We start from the raw sequence: 27,587 nt of genomic DNA, 5'->3' as shown, positions 1-27,587 counted from the left end.
AGCTTGGGAGGTGGGTGAGCAAGGCAGTGCCAGGCAATGGAGTGGAGGAAGGACAAGGGAAGAACACAGAGGGGTCCATAAAGAAATGCAAGGCTGAGGTAGGCATGGGAAGGCAAATCAAAGGAGGGGTAAGCCTTGCAAGAGAAGGCCAGGAATGAAAGCAGTAGACAGGTTAAGGGGCAGATGGGCATGCAAGGTAATGCAAGGCCAGTAAGGGGTAGCAGGGCAAGCCAAGTAAAGGGTTGGGTTTACAAGGCAAAGCAAGTGAGAAGTATGTACAAGGATTGCTCCCAGACAAAAGCTGCCAGGACAGACTGGGCTGCCTGGCATTAATCTCTCCTGGGCTTCCCCTCATCTGCACCTGAAACACTGGGGCTACGTGCTTTACTTCCTGTGGAAAAGAACTCTCATTCTTGTCCAGGAGCTCATGGCCAAAACTTTGATTCCACCTCCAAAATGCAATCCATCCAAGGATTGCTCCCAGATGAAAGCTGCCAGGACAGATGGATCTGGCTGGTCTTGGCCTCCCCTGGGCTGCTTCCCATCTGCACCTGAAACTTTGGGCCTACGTGATTTCCTTGCATAGCAGGGCATCTCACCCTCCCACAAGGGCTTATCTACTGTTTGCTAACCAGCCAGATAACTCAAACAGGACAAGCTCTCTTGTAGGGAGTTATTCTGGCACCATGGGCTTAACACTGGTCTGGCATCTCCCAACTGCCAATAAACTTCTTAATGTTGAAGTGAGATCTGGCAACATCATTTTTTGACTGACAGACACCTCACTTTACAAACTCTAAAAGCCACACCAAACTTTCACAAGTCAGAAATCTTCTATACATTTCCCTGGAAATGTGTGGAGATTCTCTTGTGAGTAGGGACACCTGCTTCACCGTTACGCCCCAGGGGTGAAGGTGAAGGAATCTGTGTACATTATCTTCATTTTGGTGGTAAGTTACATTTGCCTCCTAATCAATACTGTTTCTTTTGCTAGCTTTAATACAGGTACTGGTTTATGTTATGCTATAATCTACTAGTAGGTCTTTAGTTTTCTTCTGTGTAGTAAGTAATTCTGAACAGGATCTTTCATCTGTTGTCTCTTGTCTGTTTAATAAAGAATTAATTTTTATAAATAGATCTGATTTGCCATCATTAGAACTTGCAGCCCAGAGTGATCCCTTAAATTGAAACTGTTACCAAAATCTGAGGCTAAGGCAGGGCTTGGCTGAAGCTTCCACTCGTCACAGAAAGCCTTCCTATGGACAAGAACTGTCATTATCATTCAGGACCCCATCGCAGAAATTGGATTCCACCTCCAAAATTCAATACATCCACGGACTGCTCCAAGACAAAAGCCAGATTCATTCTCTGCAAGGAAACCACCACGGAAATTTTGATCCCACCTCCAAAATTCATTATGTCCAAGAATTGCTCCCAGACAAGAGGAGCAAGGACAGAAAGATCTTCCTGTGGGGCCAGGGGCACGGTTTTCAGTGCCTGCCTTCCCCCACTGAGCCTTCCTTCCTTCCTTCCTTCCTTCCTTCCTTCCTTCCTTCCTTCCTTCCTTCCTTCCTTCCGCCAGCACAGAAGAGACCAAAACCAGGAGAGTCCATACCAGCTGAGTCCAACCAAGCTGAGGGAGAGCCCAGCTGATGTGAAAAGGGCCCCGTGGGTGGCAGGAAGAGGCAGAGAAGTGCCAAAACTGACCTATACAAACGCCGCTGCTGTCACTGAGAGGGAGCAGGGAAACTGATACCGCAGGTCTGGAGCTCACTAGGCAATGGCAGCACCCCCCATCCACCATCAGAATTGCTCCATAAGCCCCTGACATCCCGGGGTTTTTGTTCCAGGGGGAAGTGTTGAGCCAAGAGAACCTCTCCACCATCTCGTCTTTGTCCTCCTGGGCCACACGAGCTGCTAAGGGAAGCAGCAGCCATTTTATCTTTGTTACAAGGGGGCTGCTTAACACCTTGTTTTTTGCTGGTTAAAACATTTCCCTTCATTTTGCACCAATTTCTTTCCATCGTGTATGTCTCATTCCATTGCTTTGTGATTTTATTTTTAAAGAAATTGTTACTTTAAGTCATCATCTCTGATTTATTGTCCCTCCCTTGACGGCAGGAGGGGAAGGACAGTGGCTTGTTTGGAGTTTAGCTCCTCACTGGTTGTTGAAACCAACACGGACATCTTTTGGGGGTGGAAGTCCCCTGTGACCCCCTCATCCTCCTCACACCTGCTCTTCCACTGCACCACTGCCCACCCCCCACTCTGACATTTGGATGTCCCAATAGACATGATCTCACCCCAACTTCCCAAAGAGCCACACAACAAGGGAAAGAGCTCTGACTGGCAGATCATTATTTTTAACAGTGCCATTCAAAATGGACAAACTCCCTCCCTCCAAAAAAAAGGGAGATCCACCCGCCAACAGCTCCAGTCCTTGCACTGGTGCCGCACACCACACTGGCTTGGTCAGTAAAACTGGAACTGAAGTGTAAAACTTTAAAGAGTAAAATAAAGAACAAATCTCAGTAACTCACTTTATCCTGAAGAGGGGTGTGTGTGGTTATACACATCCAGTAAAAATACTCATATGACACAAGTCTTTGATTGTCCTTTTGCATTAACTGAACTTACACAGCTGTAAACTGGTACCATTACATTTTCCATCCCCAAAATACACGGTTTTACCCTGACTAGGGGTTTTCATGTTACAGAGCTAGCAGGGACATCTGGCCAGCTGCACTGCCCAGCTCCACTGCACTGCTGGCTGCTGGGCCACACACCATGGGAAGCCAGACAATTCACGCAGAAGCAATGCCAGCAACTTTTGGAAGACGTGCTGCGCTGGGGTCTCTTTCCAACCAAAGTCAAAACTACACACTGGAGGGCAGCAGTCCCTGACCCCTCAGTGGAACTTGCAGAGGGTGGGGGGATCTGAAGCCGTCCTCAACAGAAGCCACATCAGCTAACTGCACCATTCCTGCAGCTGGCAGGTTACTCTCCATCATCTGCAAGAAAAAACCCCGGTCAGAATCACACCGGTCACCACAAAAGTCTTCCACAACAACCCTGCCCTCAAAAGCTCCTGCTCACCTGCTACACACCGATAGGACGCTGCAGCCGCCATCACTTGTGGCACCAAAGTTACCAGAAGACAGAAAACTACCACTGCACTTGCGAGAAATCCCCAGCCCTGAGCTCCTCCTCGCTATGGTCCAGCTCAGCTCAAATACTCATCCAATTCCTAAAGCTGCCCACACAGCACCTGCAAGGCCAAAGGTATGGCCACACATTTCTCTGCTCTTAGACGCTGACTCAGCCAACAACCATATCACCTTCTTGGAACCCCTTCTAAGTGTGTGGCTTCACCCCTCCTTAACCCAAGTCAGAGCCTTCCGGAATACAGTTATGTGGGTGGCAGTGGAGCTGTGGCATCTCCTCCTCCGGCCTGACAACCATCACATAGTGACCACCAGCACCAAGAAAGGTGCTTACTGGGGAGGAATGAAACATTTCCCAAAAATGCTCTTGCTTCACAGAAAAAGGTCTGAGGTTCTAAGAGGCAGGACAGGCAGTGTATCAGTGTTTTGAGACTGAGAACAGCCTGCCCTGGCTGCAGCAAACCACGCAGAGAGGTGGGGTGCGGTGGGAGAGAAAATGGTTAAGTGGCCTCCGTGGCCAACAAGGGATTGGACCTCGGTCTTGCTTTCCGTTGTCTGCAGCTTGGAGAAGTTCTGTCTGGGGCAGCAGGGAAAGAAGAAAGTGGCTGTAGGAAGAGGTGTTGGCACAGGCTGGGAGTGGAGACCTCCAAAGAAAGGGTTTGAGGCGGCACACGCAGCCAGTGAGAGGGCCCTGGATCAGTGCACACGGGCTGCTCATCTGTGGGTGTGTATGGGCAAAATGAGCGCAGAGGAGGGCCCCGGGGCCCTTTTGCCACCAGAGGGCAGCGGCCTGAGGAATAAGGGCACGGGGAAGCTCTCAAGGCATCCTGCGGTGCTGGAAATGCCAGCAGGGTTGGTTTGGTTACTGACTTCACACCAGGGAGGTGAGGACATGTCCTGATCCACTGTCAGCAGAAAGCTGGAGCCTGTCTAGAGGAGGGGGGTGTGGGTGGGTGTAGTTAAGCGGAGCGTCCCCAGTGCAGGAAGGGAGAATTTCCTGGCCTCTGCACCTCCTTCTTGAGCAATTTAACCCTGATCCTCCTCCCTGCACTCCTCCTTCATTGCTTTACAAGTCCACCATGGACCAGGGCAGGCTGGTGGGCCAAAGAACAGCATCAACAGGGCACAGCAGCAGCTCTGACATCCTCTATCAAATCAGACCACTGATGCTGGAATTGAGGTCCGTGGACTCCGGCGGGGGGAGGAATTGCAGTCCAAACCAATATGGTTGATAAAAGCAAGCTCCGTTTATTAGCAATCCAGAGGCACGTATATAGTATACCAGCTTGTTAACTCTTAAGTGGCTTAAAACTTATCAAAGCGCATTTCTGCTTCTACATAATTGGACTTACATTGGCAAGCTTCTACAGTTATGATTAAAAGAATTCAGAAGAATTAAAAGAGTTCACCCTCCCTTCTCTCCCGGCCAGCACATCTTATCAGCACAGCTGCATCGCTTCAAAACTCCCTTTTTGTTTCCCAGGCCTGTTTCTCACACAGGGATTTTTCTCATGCAGACAGTTTCTCACACTAACCTTTGCTTGTATAGTTCTTTTATTGATCCCATAATTCTATCAATGATCCACGTCCCTGATCCTCTAACCATTTCCCAACACACTGATCTGTGGTGTCACCAGAGCGAGCTCCGTCCCGCAGGGCAGGCAGCACCCTGAGGGGGCCCTGAGATACGACACCCTGCAGAAAATTGCAGCAGGCAAACGGGAGCTGGAGGCAGCACAAGGGGCACAGCCCCACAGCCAGGCCCCTCTGGGCACTACCACGCTGCTCGGATTGCTGCGGCTGCAGAGGGGCGAGGGGCTCCGGCTCCAAAGGGGCTGACCAGGCAGTTTGGGACTTTTGGTTGTTCTTTTTTCTGCTTGCTTGTTTCTCCTTTAGAACACAGAGGACACCTCACCACTGCTGCTGCAGCCACCAAGTCCTTTGCCCTGCAGAGGGCTGAAGCACGGCCCAGGCAGCACCTGGCAGGGAACGGTGCCATCCGGACCCAGCCGCTGCTCTTGGCGGTTCAGGATTGTCCTTTGCCGAGCTCTGGGGTGCTGGTGGCACTTGACTCTGCTCAGTTCTTTTTGGTCTTGGGGGTGTCGTACTTCCTCTTGCTCGAGTACCAGAGCAGCAGGGGGATCCCGATGGAGGGCAGGGTCATCACGCCAAAAGCCGCCCAGTCCAGCTGGAGGGAGAAATTGTTAGAGAAAAGTCAAACCAATCCAGTCCACAGGTGTCTTAGAGCAATGACATCAGAGGAGGAGAGTGAGGGGAGACCTCGCACTGTCTGCAGCTTCCTCACGTGGGGAAGCGGAGGGGCGGGCACTGATCTCTGCCCTGTGTGACCACTGACAGGACTCCAGGGAACGCCTGGAGCTGGGTCAGGACAGGGTTTAGGCTGGATATTAAGAAAAGGCTCTTCTCCCAGAGGATGGTCTCCCAGGCAATGGAAGAGGCTCCCCAGGAAAGTGGTCACAGCACCGAGCTTGACAAGAGTTCGAGGACTTTGGACAGGGTCGGCAGGCGCGTGGTTGGGATTCCCGGGGCTGTTCTCTGCAGGACCAGGAGCTGGGACTGCGCGATCCTTGGGGGTCCCTTCCAACCTAGGAGGTTCTAAGATTCTACTCTCAGATTCTCTGGCTCAAATCCCACAGTGCAGCTCCTTCCCAGAGGGAGCTGGGACAGAAACTCAGCTGCTTCTGTGATAATACTCCTCTGGAGAACTGAAGGGAATGAACTCCAGCTCCCGCTGGAGCTCTCCAGGTGACTGCAGGGCAAACCACACACACCACGTGCCAGCAGGAAGCCAGCGCACTGGGCTGTGGCTGCCGTGGTGCACTTTTCCACTATCAATTGAAAGGTACTTACAAAGTGAGGGGAGAACCGCCTGTCAAAGTCGCGCTGAGCCAGGATTCCTCCCTGCCCGGGAGCACTAGTGAAGCCAACCTGGAAAAGGCAGGGAAAAGACAGGCTTTGCCACCTTTCCTCCTCCTCGCTCCACAACTGGGCAGGGTGAGAGCACAGGGACACGCATCCTCCCCGAGCACCCAGCTCCAGCAGCGCGGTCAGCTGTAGCCGCAGGGCTCCTATAAATCATCCACTTACCACGACCTGGGCACCCTCCTGGGCCAGGTACGTGATGGTGGCAGAGGTGAAGTTGAAGTACCCAGCTTTGAGAGGCCGTAGAACCACGGTGTGGGACACGTTGCTCGCTCTGGGAGCCGGACATTAAGGAAAACGGTTGTATTTCATCCCAGCAAGAAAAGTGAGGAGATGGGAAAGGGCAGCCTGGAACCAGGTGCAAAAGTCAGTGCTGCTGACAGATCGGAGGGCTCGTGCTCACAGACAGCCCGACCCACCCGAGGCTGACCCAGCTGCTCCTCGCATGCTCGTGTGAGGAGCAGTATCTGTACAGAGAAGGGTCCTGAGGCCCTTCTCCCACCAGAGGCGTGTGCCTGACAGACACGGGCACAGGGGAGCTCTCGAGGCTTCCGGCAGCGCTGGAAACGCCAACAGGTTTGTGATGTTACTGGCTTTGCACTGGGGAGGTCGGGACATGTCCTGTTCCGCGGGCAGCAGAAGGTTGGAGCCTGTCTGAGGGCAGCGAGCAAAGCAGGGTGTCCCCAGTGCAGGAAGGGAGACTTTGGCGTTCTGGGCACCTGATTCTCGAGGAATTCAGCCCTGCTCCTTCTCCTTCACTCCTCTCTCACTGCTTTACACATCCACCGTGGACCTGGACAGGCTGCTGGAGTGAGCAGAGCAACTTGTTGTGCCGAGACGCAGCTGCTGCTCTTCCCCAGAGCCTTACCGGAGCCCAGCCCAGCCCAGCCCAGCCCGGCCCGGCCCGGCCCGCCGGTACCGCCGGTACCGCCGCCCGCGCCCCGCACTGCGCCGCCGGCGAGCGGGGGGCAGCGCAGGAAGCGCGTCCTGCGCAGGCGCGGAGTCCCTGCGTGCGCACGGGCCCAGACTCCATTTCCCAGGGGCCCTGGCGCCCCGGAGGGGTGGGTCACGGGGTCACTTCCGCGGCGGCTGCGCTGACTCGGCTGTGCGGCGTTGGCGGCGGGAGAGACGGTGAGGGGCGGGAGGCCCGGGGCCGCTCGGGGCTGCGCTGGGCCCTGCGCTGCAGGAGAGGCTCGGCCGTGGGCTCGGAGGGGCCGGGAAGGGCCGGCCGGGTTGTGGCGCTGGAGCGTCAGAGTCGGGGTCTTCCGCGGGCAGCGGTGGGTGAAGCCGGGCGGTTTCACCTGCTGAGAGGTGTCCCTGAGCCCCCGTGGGCCCCTGGGCTTCGTGGGTGGGCAGGAGCAGCCTGGGCTGGATGCGCTGGGGTGCGGCTGCAGCAGGGCAGCACTGGGGGGAAGGAAGGAAGGAAGGGGCTTCTGGCACCGGCACTGGGACAGGCTGGGCAGGCGGGGCTGTGCCAAGCGCAGGAGGTTTAGCGAGGCCAAGGGCAGATGCTGCAGCTGCATTGGGGCAACCCGAAACACGAAGAGACTGGGGAAGAATGGGTGGAGAGCAGCCCTGAGAAGGATTTGGGGGTGCGGGTGGACAAGAAGCTCAGCGTGCCTTGGCGGGGTGCACTGGGGGCCCAGAAAGCCAAACGCTGTCCTCAGTGGGCTCATCCCCAGCAGCGTGGGCAGCATGTGAAGGGGAGGATTCCTACCCTCTGCTCTGGAGAGAGCCCCCTGCAGAGCTGCCTCCAGCTCTGGGGCCCCAGCACAGGAGGGACGAGGAGCTGCTGGAGTGAGTCCAGAGGAGGCCACGGAGATGCTCCGAGGGCTCTGGAGCCCCTGTGCTCTGGAGACAGGCTGGGGGTGTTCACCTGGAGAGGAGACGATTCCAGGGAGACCCTAGAGCCCCTTCCAGTGCTGAAAAGGGGCTCCAAGAGAGCTGGAGAGGGACTTTGGACAAGGGCCTGGAGTGACAGGACAAGGCTTCCCACTGCCAGAGGGCAGAGTTAGATGGGATATTGGGAAGGAATTGGTCCCTGTGAGGGAGGTGAGTCACTGGCACAGGCTGCCCAGAGAAGCTGTGGCTGCCCCATCCCTGGAAGTGTCCAAGGCCTGGTTGGACGGGGCTTGGAGCAACCTGGTCTAGTGGAAGGTGTCCTTGCCCATGACAGGGGGTTGGAATTGGATGCTCTTTACAGTCCTGTTCAACCCCAACCGCCCTGTGACTCTGTGGAGGGCAGAGGCCCTGATGTTGAAGCAGTTTTTGCATTTAAAAGTCCCGTCAAGTGTCCTCACTGATCACATCTGTAGTGTCCCTGTTGTCTCCTTGTCCTCTCAGCAGGGTGGCTCCAGAGGCACTGTATTTGGGTAAATTGAGACACGTGGCCTGAAGCAGGGGCTTGTGGGGATCATCAAAGCCACTGGAGGGAGTTGGTGGTTCCTCAGTGGCTGGAAATAGGAAAGAAGAAATGTTGGAAGTGAGGAGCTGGTGTTTTCTGAGAAGAACGAACTCTGTTGTGTAAGACAGTGCTGGAAAGTTGCCAGGCTTTGCAAGGGCAATTAACTGTTAGTTGCTAAAACGGGTGAAATTGTTAACTGCCAAAGCTTTTGCTCTGGAAGTTACTGGAAGAGGCTCAGTGATCTGAAAGCTTTGCCCATTACTGAGATGTGCAGGGCCAGGGGTTGGACTTGATGATCCTTGTGGGTCCCTTTCAACTCAGGATGTTCCAGGATTCTGTAAAGGGGAGTGACACTGGCCAGGGCTTTGAAAGGGGAGAAGACCATCGGCATTTCTTCCACGGCTGCAGATCTGGGGCGCTGCTGTGCCAGTTCTTACGTCCTCACAGGAAGGTGTTCAGAGATTTCAAATGATCAGTGACATTCCATTTCCTTGTGTTTCTAGATGAAGCTCCTGCTTCTTGCTGTGTTTGCCCTGGTGTCTGTGGCTCACTGCGAGGATGGCGCCAGGCTCCTGGCCTCCAAATCCCTGTTAAACAGGTACGCAGTGGAGGGCAAGGACTTGACTTTGCAGTACAACATCTACAACGTTGGCTCCAGGTAAGCCGATTTCTGAGCTCCTGCTGTGCTGTTGCTTTTGCTCCCTCGGACTCTGAGCTTTCCAGCAGTGCCTGAAGGATTGACCCCGAAATTTGTCTTTTCCTTCCTCTTCCATTGTCCCTGCTTTCACCTCGTGGCTGCTCAAGCTGTCAGTCCAGCATGTGGTGTCCTGTGACACTCTGCTCCCCATGCATGCAGCTCCCTTTCTTGGCTTTGTTTATTCTTTTTAATAAAAGTTTCTTTTTGCTATCAGGACTTAACTAAGGACCTGACAAAGATAAAACAGAACTTCTGCAATGCTGGTAAAAAGCTTCATTCGCAGAATGAAAAGCTGAGTGGACAAAATGCAGGAGCCTATTAAAGTGCTTTGAGGTTTTGTTTTTAGATTTTTTTTTTAAAGGCAGAATAACGCATGCTGAGGGTAGTATTGCAAAGAGAAGAATATCTGTAATGTTGGACTCATACAACATTAATGAGATACTATAACCTTATATGTGGGATATGGTTATTATTTAGGCCAAAGTGTGTATCCATGGGATGGTATCTGAAGTTCAGCAAACTGCCAAATCCTGTTGTGGAAAAAACGGTGTTTTTCCTGTCTCTGTGGTTGTTTCTCTCAGCTTTGCCTTCCTCTCTCTGCAGTCTCCCTGTAAGACACCTCAGCTCTCCTCCCCATCTTCTACTGGTGACATTTTATCTTTCAAAGATCAGTTCTTTCATTTGGTCAGGATGGACCTGTCAGTGCACTTTGCTGCAGAGCCTGTAAGCAGATGGCAAATCTTAAGATTCCTGTCGCACCCCTCTCTTTGTTGTGTTTAGCGCTGCCCTAGATGTGGAGCTGTCGGATGATTCCTTCCCCCCAGAAGATTTTGGCATCGTCTCTGGCATGCTCAACGTCAAGTGGGACAGGATTGCTCCGTATCTTTTTGTGTTTTGAAATTTCTCCCAACTCTCTTTCTTGCCCCTGAGCATCCTGCAGCTGCGTCCTATCTTCATCTGCTGTCTCCGAAATTCCTTCCAGACAGGGTGCCGAATGCAAACCCCTGCTCTTCTGGACAGTGCTGTGTAAAAATAAAGCTCCTTGCAGAGAGGACCAGGTCCCGGAGTAGTTCCTCTGCCTGGGGAGGAGCAGCTGGGTGGGCCGGGCTGTCTGTGAGCACGAGCCCTCCGATCTGTCAGCAGCACTGACTTTTGCACCTGGTTCCAGGCTGCCCTTTCCCATCTCCTCACTTTTCTTGCTGGGATGAAATACAACCGTTTTCCTTAATGTCCGGCTCCCAGAGCGAGCAACGTGTCCCACACCGTGGTTCTACGGCCTCTCAAAGCTGGGTACTTCAACTTCACCTCTGCCACCATCACGTACCTGGCCCAGGAGGGTGCCCAGGTCGTGGTAAGTGGATGATTTATAGGAGCCCTGCGGCTACAGCTGACCGCGCTGCTGGAGCTGGGTGCTCGGGGAGGATGCGTGTCCCTGTGCTCTCACCCTGCCCAGTTGTGGAGCGAGGAGGAGGAAAGGTGGCAAAGCCTGTCTTTTCCCTGCCTTTTCCAGGTTGGCTTCACTAGTGCTCCCGGGCAGGGAGGAATCCTGGCTCAGCGCGACTTTGACAGGAGGTTCTCCCCTCACTTTGTAAGTACCTTTCAATTGATAGTGGAAAGTGCACCACGGCAGCCGCAGCCCAGTGCGCTGGCTTCCTGCTGGCACGTGGTGTGTGTGGTTTGCCCTGCAGTCACCTGGAGAGCTCCAGCGGGAGCTGGAGTTCATTCCCTTCAGTTCTCCAGAGGAGTATTATCACAGAAGCAGCTGAGTTTCTGTCCCAGCTCCCTCTGGGAAGGAGCTGCACTGTGGGATTTGAGCCAGAGAATCTGAGAGTAGAATCTTAGAACCTCCTAGGTTGGAAGGGACCCCCAAGGATCGCGCAGTCCCAGCTCCTGGTCCTGCAGAGAACAGCCCCGGGAATCCCAACCACGCGCCTGCCGACCCTGTCCAAAGTCCTCGAACTCTTGTCAAGCTCGGTGCTGTGACCACTTTCCTGGGGAGCCTCTTCCATTGCCCGGGAGACCATCCTCTGGGAGAAGAGCCTTTTCTTAATATCCAGCCTAAACCCTGTCCTGACCCAGCTCCAGGCGTTCCCTGGGGTCCTGTCAGTGGTCACACAGGGCAGAGATCAGTGCCCGCCCCTCCGCTTCCCCACGTGAGGAAGCTGCAGACAGTGCGAGGTCTCCCCTCACTCTCCTCCTCTGATGTCATTGCTCTAAGACACCTGTGGACTGGATTGGTTTGACTTTTCTCTAACAATTTCTCCCTCCAGCTGGACTGGGCGGCTTTTGGCGTGATGACCCTGCCCTCCATCGGGATCCCCCTGCTGCTCTGGTACTCGAGCAAGAGGAAGTACGACACCCCCAAGACCAAAAAGAACTGAGCAGAGTCAAGTGCCACCAGCACCCCAGAGCTCGGCAAAGGACAATCCTGAACCGCCAAGAGCAGCGGCTGGGTCCGGATGGCACCGTTCCCTGCCAGGTGCTGCCTGGGCCGTGCTTCAGCCCTCTGCAGGGCAAAGGACTTGGTGGCTGCAGCAGCAGTGGTGAGGTGTCCTCTGTGTTCTAAAGGAGAAACAAGCAAGCAGAAAAAAGAACAATCAAAAGTCCCAAACTGCCTGGTCAGCCCCTTTGGAGCCGGAGCCCCTCGCCCCTCTGCAGCCGCAGCAATCCGAGCAGCGTGGTAGTGCCCAGAGGGGCCTGGCTGTGGGGCTGTGCCCCTTGTGCTGCCTCCAGCTCCCGTTTGCCTGCTGCAATTTTCTGCAGGGTGTCGTATCTCAGGGCCCCCTCAGGGTGCTGCCTGCCCTGCGGGACGGAGCTCGCTCTGGTGACACCACAGATCAGTGGTCTGATTTGATAGAGCATGTCAGAGCTGCTGCTTTGCCCTGTTGATGCTGTTCTTTGGCCCACCAACCTGCCCAGGTCCATGATGGGCTTGTAAAGCAATGAAGGAGGAGTGCAGGGAGGAGGATCAGGGTTAAATTGCTCAAGAAGGAGGTGCAGAGGCCAGGAAATTTTCCCTTCCTGCACTGGGGACGCTCTGGTTAACTACACCCACCCACACCCCCCTCCTCTAGACAGGCTCCAGCTTTCTGCTGACAGTGGATCAGGACATGTCCTGTGCCAGCAGCTCTCGCCCCGTGCCGTTCTGACCCTCGGTGCCCTTGGGTGACACTGAACCGCCCGGGGCTCAAAATGGCCGCTTGCGGTCGGGGAGGGCTTAGGGCCGTGCTTGGAGGGCACACCGGAGCCGCCAGCACCGGCTCAGTTCGTCCCAGCAGCAGCCGCTGCTCCTGGACCCGGGCGCGGCCGGTGCTATCGGACAGGCGGTGCCGCCTTAAGACCCGGCGTTTGTCCGGGGTCCCGCAGTGCGGGCTGGGCTGACGGAGAGGGCGGGCATTGAGGGCTGTCTGTGCGAGCCGAGGTCCCCCGTGGCATCCCGGACCTGGCGCCTTCCGGATGCAACGGGCAGGCGGCAGCGAGGTGTCCAACCCGCGCCCGCCCCGCGGGGTCCCCCTCTTCCCTGGGTGTGTGCAGGGCTCCTCCCCCGGGCCCGGCGAGCACCGCACTCGCGCGGAGCCCCCGCGGCACCGCCCCGTGTGCGCGGCGTCACTTCCCAGCCGGAACTCGCGGGCGTTCCCCGGATTGGGCACGGCGCTCACGCGCGATCCACTGCGGCGGTGGGAGGCGGTGCGCGGAGTCGCGGCCCTGCGAGGCGACACTTCCGAGGCTCCAGAAGGTTCCGCTGCGCTCCATCCGCCGCGATGATGGGCCCGCGCCCCGTCCTGGTTCTCAGTGAGTGCCGCCGGCCCGGCCCGGCCTCCCGGGGCGGAGGGCGAGGGGATGGAGGGTCGGACCCCCGCCCCGCTTTGCCGCTCGCCTGACTCGCCGCCATGTTGGGTCTCCTCATGGCCGGGCGCCCTTTCACAGCCCGTCGCGGCCGGGGCCCTCTCCTGCGGGGATCCGCTGGGTACCGCCGCCGCCCCCGCTGCGCCCCGAGCTCCCCCTCGCAGCTCCCTACCCGCAGCCTCTGCCGCGCCCTGCCCGGGAGATCTCGGAGCCGCGCTGCTGTCATTCTGGCAGCCCTCCGTGCTCTCAGCTGTTTTCGCGTCTTTCTCAGCACGATGCTTTGTATTGCCCTGTTTGAACCCCATGTGAGCCCTAATTCTTGGGCCTCCAGCATGGGAAGGACATGAAGCTGGTGGAGCGAGTCCAGAGGAGGCCACAGAGATGCTCCGAAGGCTGGAGCCGCTTTGCTCTGGAGACAGGCTGGGAGAGCTGGGGCTGTTGTGCCTGGAGAAATAAAGGCTCCGGGGAGACCTCAGAGCTCCCTCACTTTTCCTGCCGAAAGGGGCTCCAAGAGAGCTGGAGAGGGACTTCGGACAAGGGCTTATAGTGGTAGGATACGAGGGAATGGCTTCCCACTGCTAGAGGGCAGAATTAGGTGGGATACTGGGAAGAAATTCTTCCTTGTGAGAGCGGTGAGGCTTTGACACACGTTGCTCAGATGACTGCCCCATCCCTGGAAGTGTCCAAGGCCAAGTTGGACAGGGCTTGGAGCACTACTCTAGTGGAAGGTGTCCCTGCCCATGAAAGGGTTTTGGAACAAGATAGTCTTCAGGGTCCCCTCCAACCCAAACCATTCTATGGTTCTATGATTCTCTCACCATTCACCAACATGAGGCATTCCCAGGATTACTTTTTCTGTTTGGGTATCCCATTCTCTTTTCTCCATCCATTCTGCTCTCTATTAACCCTGTAGGCAGACTGTTGTAGCCCAGGGCCCCTTTTCTGTAAGCCTGCTTGCTGATACGTGGTGCTGCTCTTACTGTTTCCTTTTGTTCTGTCTTACACCTCCTTGTGCGCATGCATCTGCTCCTGAGTAAATCTGGGCCTGGCCGGGCCAGGCTTGTCATAGCAGAAGCATTCCTGAGCCCAGATATGCTCTAGGGCTGAGTTTGTTGACAGCTGGTCTCCAGCTGTGGTTGTGAGCCAGTTGGTACCCCAGCTGCTGCTCACCCTCATGTGCTAAAGGCAACATTGATGGATTCACTTTGTGTTCACCCAGTTCTGCTTACTGTACATGAGCCTCTGTAACTTTTTTTGACTGAACACTGCTGTAAAATAGCAGCTTCTTGGCTTTGTGAGATTTGGCAGTCATGAGTCACTGGAGTTTGATTTTCTGGTGTAATAGGTTCTGTTTCAGGGTTGCAAAGCTTTGTCTCAGGATGCTAACGAGGAGTTCTGTTACAGTAGGGAATGTTGTTTTTCACTGACAGTTTTCTATCAATGTCTTTCTCATAATGACTGCAGTATTTATATTGTAACCTCTGAATTTCGAAGTGGTCACATGTTGAATGTGTGTGACTAAGAGAGGTGCTGCATTGTTGTTGTTTTGTACTTGATTGTACTTGATTTATTTTATTTTTTCTGTGTGCTTTAGGTCAGAATACAAAACGTGAATCTGGAAGAAAAGTCCAGACAGGAAACATCACTGCTGCAAAGGTACCAAATTCTCAGGCTGTTCTGCTCCTTTTTTTGTGTGTGTTTATTTATATATTTCAGAGGGAAAGCTGGATGTGAAGCATACTTCCTCTATTCTATATGAATATAGAGTAGAAGAAGCAACATCGAAAGTAATTGTCTATGTTAACAGAAGATGCTTTTGTACTATTACATAAAAATTCTGGATAAAAAGTAAAATGTTCATGTAATGGGTGCCCTGTAAATAACCATGAAGGGGGTTTAACCAACCAAATCTCCTTTCTCTGCAAAGTCTGAAAGTGTCTCAGTTTTGACATCTGATTGAGATAATAATTTAGTGTGGTGCCAGTGTCTTGATAATCCCCATATTCTCATTTCCACACAATTCTTAACCTTGGCTGCATCTCAATCACAGCAGAGTTGCTGGGTCACTTAAATTTTGCAGGGGCTGCTGATTGCACTATGGGGTTTTTTTAGACTTTTTGATGCTCTCCTGAATTAGCTCATTTCTTTGATTCCTCCTAGACTATTGCTGACATTATCCGAACATGTTTAGGACCAAGAGCAATGATGAAGGTAAGAATTTATGCTGCAACACCTGTGCTGCAGCTGACTAGAAGTGAGACACACATGGGGCAGAACATTCAAATGTTGGTTCTCTTGTGGTTGCAGATGCTTTTGGACCCCATGGGTGGGATTGTGATGACCAACGATGGCAATGCTATTCTTAGAGAAGTAAGTTTCTCCTAAAGGATTGTCTTGCTTAACATTAAGTCAGTATGTACCTGAATCTTGGGTGTCAGTGGAGCTGTGTGATCTCCTCACTTGTCCTGGCAGCCAGCAAGTGCTAACCAGCTGCCCCAAGAAAGGTTCTCACTGGGGAGAAATGAAACATATTCAGCAAGTGTTCTTGCTCTACGGAAATGTAGGTTTGATCCTAGGTTGGGAAGTTTTCATGGAGTGTTTACAAGACTGATGTAAGTTCTTTGGTAATTGGAGCTATTATCAGCTGCATTGAGACCTGAGTAGATGGTGGTGTCCACAGTGCCACATGACGAGACCTAGAAATCATTATCGTTTCTCTGGTGCAAGTGCTGTTAAAAGAACATCCTAAAAACTGTAATGCTTGAGAAACAGTGAGAGACACAATATTGTCAAATACAAGGGCTTGGTTTTGGTCTCAAAAAGGAAGAAAAAGTCTTGCTGTTGTTAGACAGAGTGCCTTTGATTGTATTAAAAGTGTGGTATTTGTTCCATTGAGTGACATGAGACGTTTCTGCTTTAATATTCCGGGACAAATCCATACCCCTTGCTCCTACACAGATTCAAGTCCAGCATCCAGCTGCAAAATCAATGATAGAGATCAGCCGCACTCAGGATGAAGAAGTTGGAGATGGGACCACATCTGTCATTATCCTTGGTAAGGAGATTGACTCAGACACTTTGCATAAAACCTGAAGTTCACTCTTTTTTCTCATGATGAGAAACATCTTAGTTATTTACTAACCTTGAGATGGAGAGGGGCTTTTTTTACTGTGCAAGAGCATGCTAGGTTCATGAGACCCTAAGATGATCAGTTCCATGCTTTGGGAAATTGTTCTGTCCCCATGATAACCACAGTTAAGTGTAAAGAAAGGTATAGGTGATGTTAGAGCTCCCTGCATGGATAGAAGATATATTTTTTTTGATATGTGCTCTCCTTTCTTGACTGTTGATTATCTTACTAACTTACTTGGGGGATTTTGATTTATTTTTAATTTTTTTTTTTTTTTAGCTGGAGAGATGCTCTCTGTTGCTGAACATTTTCTTGAACAGCAGATGCACCCAACTGTGATCATCTGGGCTTATCGTAAGGCTCTTGATGACATGATCAGTATTTTAAAGAAAATTGGGTAAGTATGGGCTGGTGGGAGTTAGAGAGGAGGGATGTGGACTTTCTGTACTGCTTCAAGCTGCTCCTTCAGGCAGTTGTGTTAGTCAGATACAACTTAGCAAAATTGGAGAGGGAGTCAAAAGGGTTAGATTGTTGCTTGGAATAACACCCAGTTTGCTCTTTGGTTTTTCCTTTATCTCAGCACTCCAGTGGACGTGAACAACAAAGAGATGATGCTTAAAATAATAAAGAGTGCGATAAACACCAAGGCAATAAACCGCTGGTCTGACTTGGCCTGTAGCATTGCTCTTGATGCTGTTAAGACTGTGGAGTTTGAAGAAAATGGCAGAAAGGAAATTGATATTAAAAAATATGCAAAAGTAGAAAAGGTGAGTGTGTCCTGAACTGTTACTTACCCTTGTGCCCCTTTCTTGTTCTGAACTAGTTTATTGTAGGGTGCGTTGTGAAGAATTTTGTGTTACTTCTCTGCAGTCCACAGACATAATCCTTGAAGGTATTTCAATCAGTGGTATCAGCCATGCTCATTTACAATGCTAACGGGGGCTGTTATTTCAAGTCTTTTTGAATACCTGTCAAAAAGATAATTTCAGTTGCATTTGGAAGATGGGAAATGAAACATGTTGCCAGACAATAGAATATCAATCTTAAGTTCTTTCATGGCTTCACGCTTAAAATCTAAGTCAGCGTGTGCTTAAAATTAAACTTGTATAGTGATCTGGATGCACCGTGGTTACTTGGGAGATGTTTTCCCTTTTCTGTACGTGGGACAGCTTCAGGAGATGCTTTCAGATACACAGGTTTTTGTAGACTAAACTGACTCACTTAATTTTCTCCCTTCCTTGTGTCTGTCAGATTCCAGGTGGTTTTAGTGAAGACTCGTGTGTTTTGCGTGGAATCATGGTGAATAAAGACGTAACCCATCCCAGAATGCGTCGCCTTATTAAGAATCCACGCATCGTCCTTCTGGATTGTTCGCTGGAGTACAAGAAAGGAGAGAGCCAGGTAAAGTGAGTCCTGTTGGAGACATCCGCAGCTCTTGATTTAGGATGAGTAAAACGAACAAATGCAGATGGCTTGTTGAAAGTGCAAGTGGTGAAAGGCTTTCTGTGTTCTACCTTTCAGAGGCCTTTTGCATGCATGGGCTAATTCTGCCACGGGGTCCAGAAAAATAGGAGTGAGGCTTCAGCGTTTTGACCCACTGAAGCAGCTACAGTGATTTGTGTATCTAAGTGCTGGTCAAGAGCAAAGAAATATTTCTGAGCTTGAGCTAAGACTATTGCTCAACTGACACAGTGTCGCTGTTTATTTGATCAGTGTTTTTCATCCCTGACTCTTTCCCTGGTGATAACTGGAGGAGCTGCTTGAAGCTGGGGGATGTGTGTCTAATGCAGTGAAGAGTTGGAATGAACACTAAGCTGTTTACCCCTCTTTTGTACAGACTGATATTGAAATTACGCGGGAGGAAGACTTTGCCCGCATCCTGCAGATGGAGGAAGAGTACATTCAGCAGATGTGCGAGGATCTGATAAGAGTCAAGCCAGATCTGGTCATCACGGAAAAAGGAGTTTCTGGTAACAGCACATGTGATCCTTTGTGTTGAATTCATCTCAGTGAGGTTCATGGTGTTAAATGCACTGCTCAGGAACTTAAAAAAACCCAACCAAAACTAAAAACCACCACAACAGCAAACTAATACAACTCCCCCCAAACCTGGTGTTGAACCTGGTTTGGGTTTTATTTTAGCTTTCTAGCAAATAGTGTACACTGCAGGCATTGAAGTTCATCCTTGGCGTTGCTTTGTGGAAGTAGACTCTTATAATAATATTTTGCTTTTCCAGCATTTGGGAAAGATACTAAAATACAAGTGAGGCTGAGTCTTAAACCCTTGAGAGCTGTGCTACTGTTTTGCCTTGCAGCCTGGTTTAAAAAGCTACATTTAGGTGCTTTTTTTCTGTAACCCCTTTTGCTTCAAAGACTGGAACTGAAATAGCTGGATTGATAACTGATAAACAGATAAAGTTTGTCATGATACTGCTGATTAATTACTGAAATTGCACAAACCTGGTTTCAGACCTGGCCCAGCACTACCTGATGAGAGCCAACATCACCGCCATCCGGAGGGTGCGAAAGACTGACAACAACCGGATTGCCAGGTAGGTATTGGCTCCTGTCTGGAGCCTGTTCCTGCTGTGCCTGACATGGAATTGTTCTGATCTCACCCTTTGTCAGTTCTGATTTGTGAGTGTCTAATGTCATGCTTTGGTGTGCTAGGGCCTGTGGAGCTCGCATTGTCAGTCGCACAGATGAGCTCCGGGAGGAGGATGTGGGAACTGGTGCTAGGCTCTTTGAAGTGAAAAAAATAGGAGATGAGTATTTTGCCTTCATCACTGATTGCAAAGATCCTAAGGCTTGCACCATCATCCTCCGGGGAGCCAGCAAGGAAATCCTAGCGGTGAGTGAATGCATGGGCTGCTTCCTCCTGTGCCAGCCATCTTCATGGTGTGTGAGTCATGGCCAGCAGACTGTGGGCTGGGCTTTCAGCTGGTATGGTGCTCCAGTTAATAATGAGAAGGGCAGTGGAGCTGAGGATGGGTCTGGGCTCAGCGAGGACCTTATTGCTCCCTGTTTAGTACTACTTGACAGAAGGGTCTAGCCCACTGGGGGTCAGGCTCTTCACCCTAGTAACAAGTGACAGGGCAAGAGGAAATGGCCTCAAGTTGCACCAGGGGAGGTTTAGATTGGATATTAGGGAAAGTTTCTTCATGGAAAGTATGGTCAGGCACTGGCACAGGTACCCAGGGCAGTAGTGCAGGGATTTAGCAAATGTGTGGATGTGGCTTGGGACTTGGGTTAGTGGTGGCCTTGGCAGTGCTGTGGGAGTGTTTGAACCTGATGATGTTAGAGGGCTTTCCAGCCTCAACAAGTTTGCGATTCTGTGCCTGTTGCAGGAGGTGGAGCGCAACCTGCAGGATGCCATGCAGGTGTGCCGCAATGTCCTCATGGACCCACAGCTGGTGCCAGGTGGGGGAGCCACTGAAATGGCCGTTTCCCATGCACTGACAGAGAGGTCCAAGGGCATGACCGGCGTGGAGCAGTGGCCCTACCGCGCAGTGGCCCAGGCTCTGGAAGTCATTCCCCGGACGCTGATCCAGAACTGTGGCGCTAGCACTATCCGTGTTCTGACCTCACTCAGGGTAAGGCATGTGGCAGGGGCACCAGGAGGGAGTCAGCCCTTTCCTGCTTCACCCAGCTCCTCGGACCAGTCACCGTTCAGAGCAGTGCCCTTGTCGTGCTATCAGTAACATGTTCTTGTATAAACTCCAAAATTGAGACTATTCTAATGACCTCTTGCTGTTTCCTGAGCCCATGGTCAGTTTGAGACTCCAGAGGGGAATTTGCCATCTCACCCCACTGGTGGTGACCTGTTTTGTCTTTCTGCTTTCAGGCCAAGCACACTCAGGAAGGCAGCCAGACATGGGGGGTGAATGGGGAGACTGGAGCCCTGGTTGACATGAAGGAGCTGGGGATCTGGGAGCCCTTGGCTGTCAAACTTCAGACCTATAAAACAGCCGTGGAGGTAAGGAGAAGTGGAAACTTCAGAGCCTCTGTGGATATCATTTGGGAAAGGAGGATATCCTTCCCTGTGTTCTGGGGTGTTTGGGTGGGCATCACGCACCCAGTGTGTCTGAGCTCGTTGTTGCTGGAGGTGGGATAATGAGGGATGTGGGAGCCAGACTCAGGCTTTCCCAGGGTTTTTGATCCTGCAGCTAAATTTCATCATGTTTCATCCCACCTTTTCCTGCACACGGTGCAGAGTGCTCTCACTGCTTCCAATGCCAGCCAGAGCTGTGCCTGAGCAATTCCTTACCAGCAACATGCTGGAATCATCAGTGGTTATGGGAGCTGTATCCCTTTGCCTGGTTGGGGCTGCCAGGTCTCAGCTGCCCTTCTCCTTGCAGATCCTGCCATTACCTGGCTGGTGTTAGATCAAAGGCTGTTCCTCGAAGGGATACTGTATCCCTTCTGTGTCAGCCAACAAGAAGAAACCAGTGTCCTTGTTTCCGTGGTGGCGGGAAAGCAGCCCCTTGCTGCTCCCGCAAGCCTGTGAGGCACCGTTCCGTTCTCCTGTGCTGAAAGAACCATTTCAACCCAGGCTGATGGTTGTGTGGTGTGGAAGCTGGGCAGGTTGGGTTTTGTCTTTTGTGATGAGCTCCAGATGAGCCGTGGGTGTGCGGTTTCTCTTCAGACTGCAGTTCTCCTGCTCCGTATCGATGACATCGTTTCGGGGCACAAAAAGAAGGGTGACAACCAAAGCAAGCAGGCCGCAGCACCAGAGGCAGCCCAGGAGTGAGAGGTTCAGTGTCTGCAGGGGAGAACCAGCCGCCTTGACGATGACATGGAGAAGAGCTCAGTGCAGTGCCCTGGTCTTGAGGCTGAGCTGGGAAAAGTTTGTTTAAAGGCTGGGAGGGATAGAAAATACCCTGGACAGGGGGAAAGGGCATGGTTGTTGGTGTCCCTGCACTGGTGGACACTGCTCCTGGGGTGAGGCATCCAGACTGAAACTCCTCTTTGTCTCAAAATAAATACATTGTTTCAGGCTCTTTCTGTGTTTAATCCCCATGGGTAGGGAGGTATGCTTGAAAGGCTCTGCCCAAGGGCTGGACACTGCCAGGGATCTTGGGACAGAGACCCAGTGTGGGGGTGACCTGGAGGTGCCAGGACCTTGCTAGGCCACTGCTACCAGCCTCTCTCTGCCCCCACAATCCCTCCAAAGGTTGGGATCTCCTGTAGGCAATGGTGGGTGAAGCTGGGCGGTTTCACCTGCTGAGAGGTGTCCCTGAGCCCCCGTGGGCCCCTGGGCTTCGTGGGTGGGCAGGAGCAGCCTGGGCTGGATGCGCTGGGGTGCGGCTGCAGCAGGGCAGCACTGGGGGGAAGGAAGGAAGGAAGGGGCTTCTGGCACCGGCACTGGGACAGGCTGGGCAGGCGGGGCTGTGCCAAGCGCAGGAGGTTTAGCGAGGCCAAGGGCAGATGCTGCAGCTGCATTGGGGCAACCCGAAACACGAAGAGACTGGGGAAGAATGGGTGGAGAGCAGCCCTGAGAAGGATTTGGGGGTGCGAGTGGACAAGAAGCTCAGCGTGCCTCGGCAGGGTGCACTGGGGGCCCAGAAAGCCAAACGCTGTCCTCAGTGGGCTCATCCCCAGCAGCGTGGGCAGCATGTGAAGGGGAGGATTCCTACCCTCTGCTCTGGAGAGACCCCCCTGCAGAGCTGCCTCCAGCTCTGGGGCAAGTCCAGAGAATGAGATATTGGGAAGAAATTCCTCCCTGTGAAGGTGGTGAGGCACTGCCAGAGGTGCCCCAGAGAGCTGTGGCTGCCCCATCCCTGGCAGTGTTCAAGGCCTGCTGCAATACGGCTTAGAGAAACGTAGTCTAGTGGAAGGGGGTTTAACCTAGATAGTCTTTAACCTAGATAGTCCCCTCCAAACAAAAGCAGTCTGTTAACCCTATTACTCCATTATCACTTTACTCCGATTCTACAAGAGCCCATGGAAGCAGAAATTGCCTGTTGTGAGCCTGGCTGAAGAGACTTACAGCTCACTAAACCCTGCAGGCAACCTGGTTTTGAGAGCACTTTGGTACAAGCAAGGCTTCTGTCATGGTGTTCCTTTCATTTTCTTACAAAATCCTCAATACCCCAACACAACTCAACCGTGTGCAGAGGAACAAAAAAGAGGAGGAACAACACAGTTCTCTGCTCAACAAAACACATCAAGGTTTCCCAGAGAACACCATCAACAGGGACATCCCTTAGTGCCCCTTTTGGAAAGAGCAGCAGCTCTGACATGCTCTATCAAATCAGACCACTGATCTGTGGTGTCACCAGAGCTCCGTCCCGCAGGGCAGGCAGCACCCAGAGGGGGCCCTGAGATACGACACCCTGCAGAAAATTGCAGCAGGCAAACGGGAGCTGGAGGCAGCACAAGGGGCACAGCCCCACAGCCAGGCCCCTCTGGGCACTACCACGCTGCTCGGATTGCTGCGGCTGCAGAGGGGCGAGGGGCTCCGGCTCCAAAGGGGCTGACCAGGCAGTTTGGGACTTTTGATTGTTCTTTTTTCTGCTTGCTTGTTTCTCCTTTAGAACACAGAGGACACCTCACCACTGCTGCTGCAGCCACCAAGTCCTTTGCCCTGCAGAGGGCTGAAGCACGGCCCAGGCAGCACCTGGCAGGGAACGGTGCCATCCGGACCCAGCCGCTGCTCTTGGCGGTTCAGGATTGTCCTTTGCCGAGCTCTGGGGTGCTGGTGGCACTTGACTCTGCTCAGTTCTTTTTGGTCTTGGGGGTGTCGTACTTCCTCTTGCTCGAGTACCAGAGCAGCAGGGGGATCCCGATGGAGGGCAGGGTCATCACGCCAAAAGCCGCCCAGTCCAGCTGGAGGGAGAAATTGTTAGAGAAAAGTCAAACCAATCCAGTCCACAGGTGTCTTAGAGCAATGACATCAGAGGAGGAGAGTGAGGGGAGACCTCGCACTGTCTGCAGCTTCCTCACGTGGGGAAGCGGAGGGGCGGGCACTGATCTCTGCCCTGTGTGACCACTGACAGGACCCCAGGGAACGCCTGGAGCTGGGTCAGGACAGGGTTTAGGCTGGATATTAAGAAAAGGCTCTTCTCCCAGAGGATGGTCTCCCGGGCAATGGAAGAGGCTCCCCAGGAAAGTGGTCACAGCACCGAGCTTGACAAGAGTTCGAGGACTTTGGACAGGGTCGGCAGGCGCGTGGTTGGGATTCCCGGGGCTGTTCTCTGCAGGACCAGGAGCTGGGACTGCGCGATCCTTGGGGGTCCCTTCCAACCTAGGAGGTTCTAAGATTCTACTCTCAGATTCTCTGGCTCAAATCCCACAGTGCAGCTCCTTCCCAGAGGGAGCTGGGACAGAAACTCAGCTGCTTCTGTGATAATACTCCTCTGGAGAACTGAAGGGAATGAACTCCAGCTCCCGCTGGAGCTCTCCAGGTGACTGCAGGGCAAACCACACACACCACGTGCCAGCAGGAAGCCAGCGCACTGGGCTGCGGCTGCCGTGGTGCACTTTCCACTATCAATTGAAAGGTACTTACAAAGTGAGGGGAGAACCTCCTGTCAAAGTCGCGCTGAGCCAGGATTCCTCCCTGCCCGGGAGCACTAGTGAAGCCAACCTGGAAAAGGCAGGGAAAAGACAGGCTTTGCCACCTTTCCTCCTCCTCGCTCCACAACTGGGCAGGGTGAGAGCACAGGGACACGCATCCTCCCCGAGCACCCAGCTCCAGCAGCGCGGTCAGCTGTAGCCGCAGGGCTCCTATAAATCATCCACTTACCACGACCTGGGCACCCTCCTGGGCCAGGTACGTGATGGTGGCAGAGGTGAAGTTGAAGTACCCAGCTTTGAGAGGCCGTAGAACCACGGTGTGGGACACGTTGCTCGCTCTGGGAGCCGGACATTAAGGAAAACGGTTGTATTTCATCCCAGCAAGAAAAGTGAGGAGATGGGAAAGGGCAGCCTGGAACCAGGTGCAAAAGTCAGTGCTGCTGACAGATCGGAGGGCTCGTGCTCACAGACAGCCCGGCCCACCCAGCTGCTCCTCCCCAGGCAGAGGAACTACTCCGGGACCTGGTCCTCTCTGCAAGGAGCTTTATTTTTACACAGCACTGTCCAGAAGAGCAGGGGTTTGCATTCGGCACCCTGTCTGGAAGGAATTTCGGAGACAGCAGATGAAGATAGGACGCAGCTGCAGGATGCTCAGGGGCAAGAAAGAGAGTTGGGAGAAATTTCAAAACACAAAAAGATACGGAGCAATCCTGTCCCACTTGACGTTGAGCATGCCAGAGACGATGCCAAAATCTTCTGGGGGGAAGGAATCATCCGACAGCTCCACATCTAGGGCAGCGCTAAACACAACAAAGAGAGGGGTGCGACAGGAATCTTAAGATTTGCCATCTGCTTACAGGCTCTGCAGCAAAGTGCACTGACAGGTCCATCCTGACCAAATGAAAGAACTGATCTTTGAAAGATAAAATGTCACCAGTAGAAGATGGGGAGGAGAGCTGAGGTGTCTTACAGGGAGACTGCAGAGAGAGGAAGGCAAAGCTGAGAGAAACAACCACAGAGACAGGAAAAACACCGTTTTTTCCACAACAGGATTTGGCAGTTTGCTGAACTTCAGATACCATCCCATGGATACACACTTTGGCCTAAATAATAACCATATCCCACATATAAGGTTATAGTATCTCATTAATGTTGTATGAGTCCAACATTACAGATATTCTTCTCTTTGCAATACTACCCTCAGCATGCGTTATTCTGCCTTTAAAAAAAAAATCTAAAAACAAAACCTCAAAGCACTTTAATAGGCTCCTGCATTTTGTCCACTCAGCTTTTCATTCTGCGAATGAAGCTTTTTACCAGCATTGCAGAAGTTCTGTTTTATCTTTGTCAGGTCCTTAGTTAAGTCCTGATAGCAAAAAGAAACTTTTATTAAAAAGAATAAACAAAGCCAAGAAAGGGAGCTGCATGCATGGGGAGCAGAGTGTCACAGGACACCACATGCTGGACTGACAGCTTGAGCAGCCACGAGGTGAAAGCAGGGACAATGGAAGAGGAAGGAAAAGACAAATTTCGGGGTCAATCCTTCAGGCACTGCTGGAAAGCTCAGAGTCCGAGGGAGCAAAAGCAACAGCACAGCAGGAGCTCAGAAATCGGCTTACCTGGAGCCAACGTTGTAGATGTTGTACTGCAAAGTCAAGTCCTTGCCCTCCACTGCGTACCTGTTTAACAGGGATTTGGAGGCCAGGAGCCTGGCGCCATCCTCGCAGTGAGCCACAGACACCAGGGCAAACACAGCAAGAAGCAGGAGCTTCATCTAGAAACACAAGGAAATGGAATGTCACTGATCATTTGAAATCTCTGAACACCTTCCTGTGAGGACGTAAGAACTGGCACAGCAGCGCCCCAGATCTGCAGCCGTGGAAGAAATGCCGATGGTCTTCTCCCCTTTCAAAGCCCTGGCCAGTGTCACTCCCCTTTACAGAATCCTGGAACATCCTGAGTTGAAAGGGACCCACAAGGATCATCAAGTCCAACCCCTGGCCCTGCACATCTCAGTAATGGGCAAAGCTTTCAGATCACTGAGCCTCTTCCAGTAACTTCCAGAGCAAAAGCTTTGGCAGTTAACAATTTCACCCGTTTTAGCAACTAACAGTTAATTGCCCTTGCAAAGCCTGGCAACTTTCCAGCACTGTCTTACACAACAGAGTTCGTTCTTCTCAGAAAACACCAGCTCCTCACTTCCAACATTTCTTCTTTCCTATTTCCAGCCACTGAGGAACCACCAACTCCCTCCAGTGGCTTTGATGATCCCCACAAGCCCCTGCTTCAGGCCACGTGTCTCAATTTACCCAAATACAGTGCCTCTGGAGCCACCCTGCTGAGAGGACAAGGAGACAACAGGGACACTACAGATGTGATCAGTGAGGACACTTGACGGGACTTTTAAATGCAAAAACTGCTTCAACATCAGGGCCTCTGCCCTCCACAGAGTCACAGGGCGGTTGGGGTTGAACAGGACTGTAAAGAGCATCCAATTCCAACCCCCTGTCATGGGCAAGGACACCTTCCACTAGACCAGGTTGCTCCAAGCCCCGTCCAACCAGGCCTTGGACACTTCCAGGGATGGGGCAGCCACAGCTTCTCTGGGCAGCCTGTGCCAGTGACTCACCTCCCTCACAGGGACCAATTCCTTCCCAATATCCCATCTAACTCTGCCCTCTGGCAGTGGAAAGCCATTCCTCCTCGTTCTGTCACTCCAGGCCCTTGTCCAAAGACCTTCTTCAGCTCTCTCGGAGCCCCTTTTCAGCACTGGAAGGGGCTCTAGGGTCTCCCTGGAATCGTCTCCTCTCCAGGTGAACACCCCCAGCCTGTCTCCAGAGCACAGGGGCTCCAGAGCCCTCGGAGCATCTCCGTGGCCTCCTCTGGACTCACTCCAGCAGCTCCTCGTCCCTCCTGTGCTGGGGCCCCAGAGCTGGAGGCAGCTCTGCAGGGGGCTCTCTCCAGAGCAGAGGGTAGGAATCCTCCCCTTCACATGCTGCCCACGCTGCTGGGGATGAGCCCACTGAGGACAGCGTTTGGCTTTCTGGGCCCCCAGTGCACCCCGCCAAGGCACGCTGAGCTTCTTGTCCACCCGCACCCCCAAATCCTTCTCAGGGCTGCTCTCCACCCATTCTTCCCCAGTCTCTTCGTGTTTCGGGTTGCCCCAATGCAGCTGCAGCATCTGCCCTTGGCCTCGCTAAACCTCCTGCGCTTGGCACAGCCCCGCCTGCCCAGCCTGTCCCAGTGCCGGTGCCAGAAGCCCCTTCCTTCCTTCCTTCCCCCCAGTGCTGCCCTGCTGCAGCCGCACCCCAGCGCATCCAGCCCAGGCTGCTCCTGCCCACCCACGAAGCCCAGGGGCCCACGGGGGCTCAGGGACACCTCTCAGCAGGTGAAACCGCCCGGCTTCACCCACCGCTGCCCGCGGAAGACCCCGACTCTGACGCTCCAGCGCCACAACCCGGCCGGCCCTTCCCGGCCCCTCCGAGCCCACGGCCGAGCCTCTCCTGCAGCGCAGGGCCCAGCGCAGCCCCGAGCGGCCCCGGGCCTCCCGCCCCTCACCGTCTCTCCCGCCGCCAACGCCGCACAGCCGAGTCAGCGCAGCCGCCGCGGAAGTGACCCCGTGACCCACCCCTCCGGGGCGCCAGGGCCCCTGGGAAATGGAGTCTGGGCCCGTGCGCACGCAGGGACTCCGCGCCTGCGCAGGACGCGCTTCCTGCGCTGCCCCCCGCTCGCCGGCGGCGCAGTGCGGGGCGCGGGCGGCGGTACCGGCGGTACCGGCGGGCCGGGCCGGGCCGGGCTGGGCTGGGCTGGGCTGGGCTCCGGTAAGGCTCTGGGGAAGAGCAGCAGCTGCGTCTCGGCACAACAAGTTGCTCTGCTCACTCCAGC

General features: G+C 53.3%; 3 protein-coding genes across 6 annotated transcripts; 2 read left to right on the top strand and 1 right to left on the bottom strand.

Annotated features, from left to right (window-relative positions):
* Window positions 1-7,138: 7,138 nt before the first annotated feature.
* LOC116436415 (translocon-associated protein subunit beta) lies at window positions 7,139-11,805 on the top strand. 2 transcript variants are annotated; one of them, XM_032093524.1, is made up of 6 exons: window positions 7,139-7,238; window positions 9,015-9,169; window positions 9,989-10,087; window positions 10,451-10,559; window positions 10,719-10,796; window positions 11,479-11,805. In XM_032093524.1, exons 2-6 carry the CDS (start codon window positions 9,015-9,017, stop codon window positions 11,587-11,589), a joined length of 552 nt encoding a protein of 183 aa, XP_031949415.1. In that variant the 5' UTR covers window positions 7,139-7,238; the 3' UTR covers window positions 11,590-11,805. The 2 variants fall into 2 exon arrangements, with proteins under 2 accessions (XP_031949415.1, XP_031949416.1); XM_032093525.1 differs by lacking the exon at window positions 7,139-7,238 and adding an exon at window positions 7,394-7,418.
* Window positions 11,806-12,841: 1,036 nt separating this feature from the next.
* Window positions 12,842-21,184, top strand: CCT3 (chaperonin containing TCP1 subunit 3). The gene is made up of 14 exons (XM_032093523.1): window positions 12,842-13,000; window positions 14,649-14,710; window positions 15,215-15,265; window positions 15,362-15,424; window positions 16,013-16,109; window positions 16,464-16,581; window positions 16,765-16,951; window positions 17,436-17,585; window positions 18,022-18,154; window positions 18,655-18,736; window positions 18,855-19,035; window positions 19,532-19,777; window positions 20,029-20,160; window positions 20,830-21,184. Exons 1-14 carry the CDS (start codon window positions 12,970-12,972, stop codon window positions 20,932-20,934), a joined length of 1,638 nt encoding a protein of 545 aa, XP_031949414.1. The 5' UTR covers window positions 12,842-12,969; the 3' UTR covers window positions 20,935-21,184.
* Window positions 21,185-22,088: 904 nt separating this feature from the next.
* LOC116436416 (translocon-associated protein subunit beta) lies at window positions 22,089-27,360 on the bottom strand. Of its 3 annotated transcripts, none has more exons than XM_032093526.1 (6): window positions 27,261-27,360; window positions 25,322-25,476; window positions 24,404-24,502; window positions 23,932-24,040; window positions 23,695-23,772; window positions 22,089-23,012 (listed from the first exon to the last, which is right to left on the bottom strand). In XM_032093526.1, exons 2-6 carry the CDS (start codon window positions 25,474-25,476, stop codon window positions 22,902-22,904), a joined length of 552 nt encoding a protein of 183 aa, XP_031949417.1. In that variant the 5' UTR covers window positions 27,261-27,360; the 3' UTR covers window positions 22,089-22,901. The 3 variants fall into 3 exon arrangements, with proteins under 3 accessions (XP_031949417.1, XP_031949419.1, XP_031949418.1); XM_032093528.1 differs by lacking the exon at window positions 27,261-27,360 and adding an exon at window positions 27,115-27,139; XM_032093527.1 differs by lacking the exon at window positions 27,261-27,360 and adding an exon at window positions 27,081-27,105.
* Between the last annotated feature and the right edge of the window lie 227 nt (window positions 27,361-27,587).

Source organism: Corvus moneduloides, chromosome 29 (genome assembly GCF_009650955.1).
Source record: "Corvus moneduloides isolate bCorMon1 chromosome 29, bCorMon1.pri, whole genome shotgun sequence".
Classification (NCBI taxonomy): Eukaryota; Metazoa; Chordata; class Aves; order Passeriformes; family Corvidae; genus Corvus; species Corvus moneduloides.
Note: the sequence above shows the minus strand (reverse complement) of the source record. Positions and strands in the feature narration are given on the sequence as shown.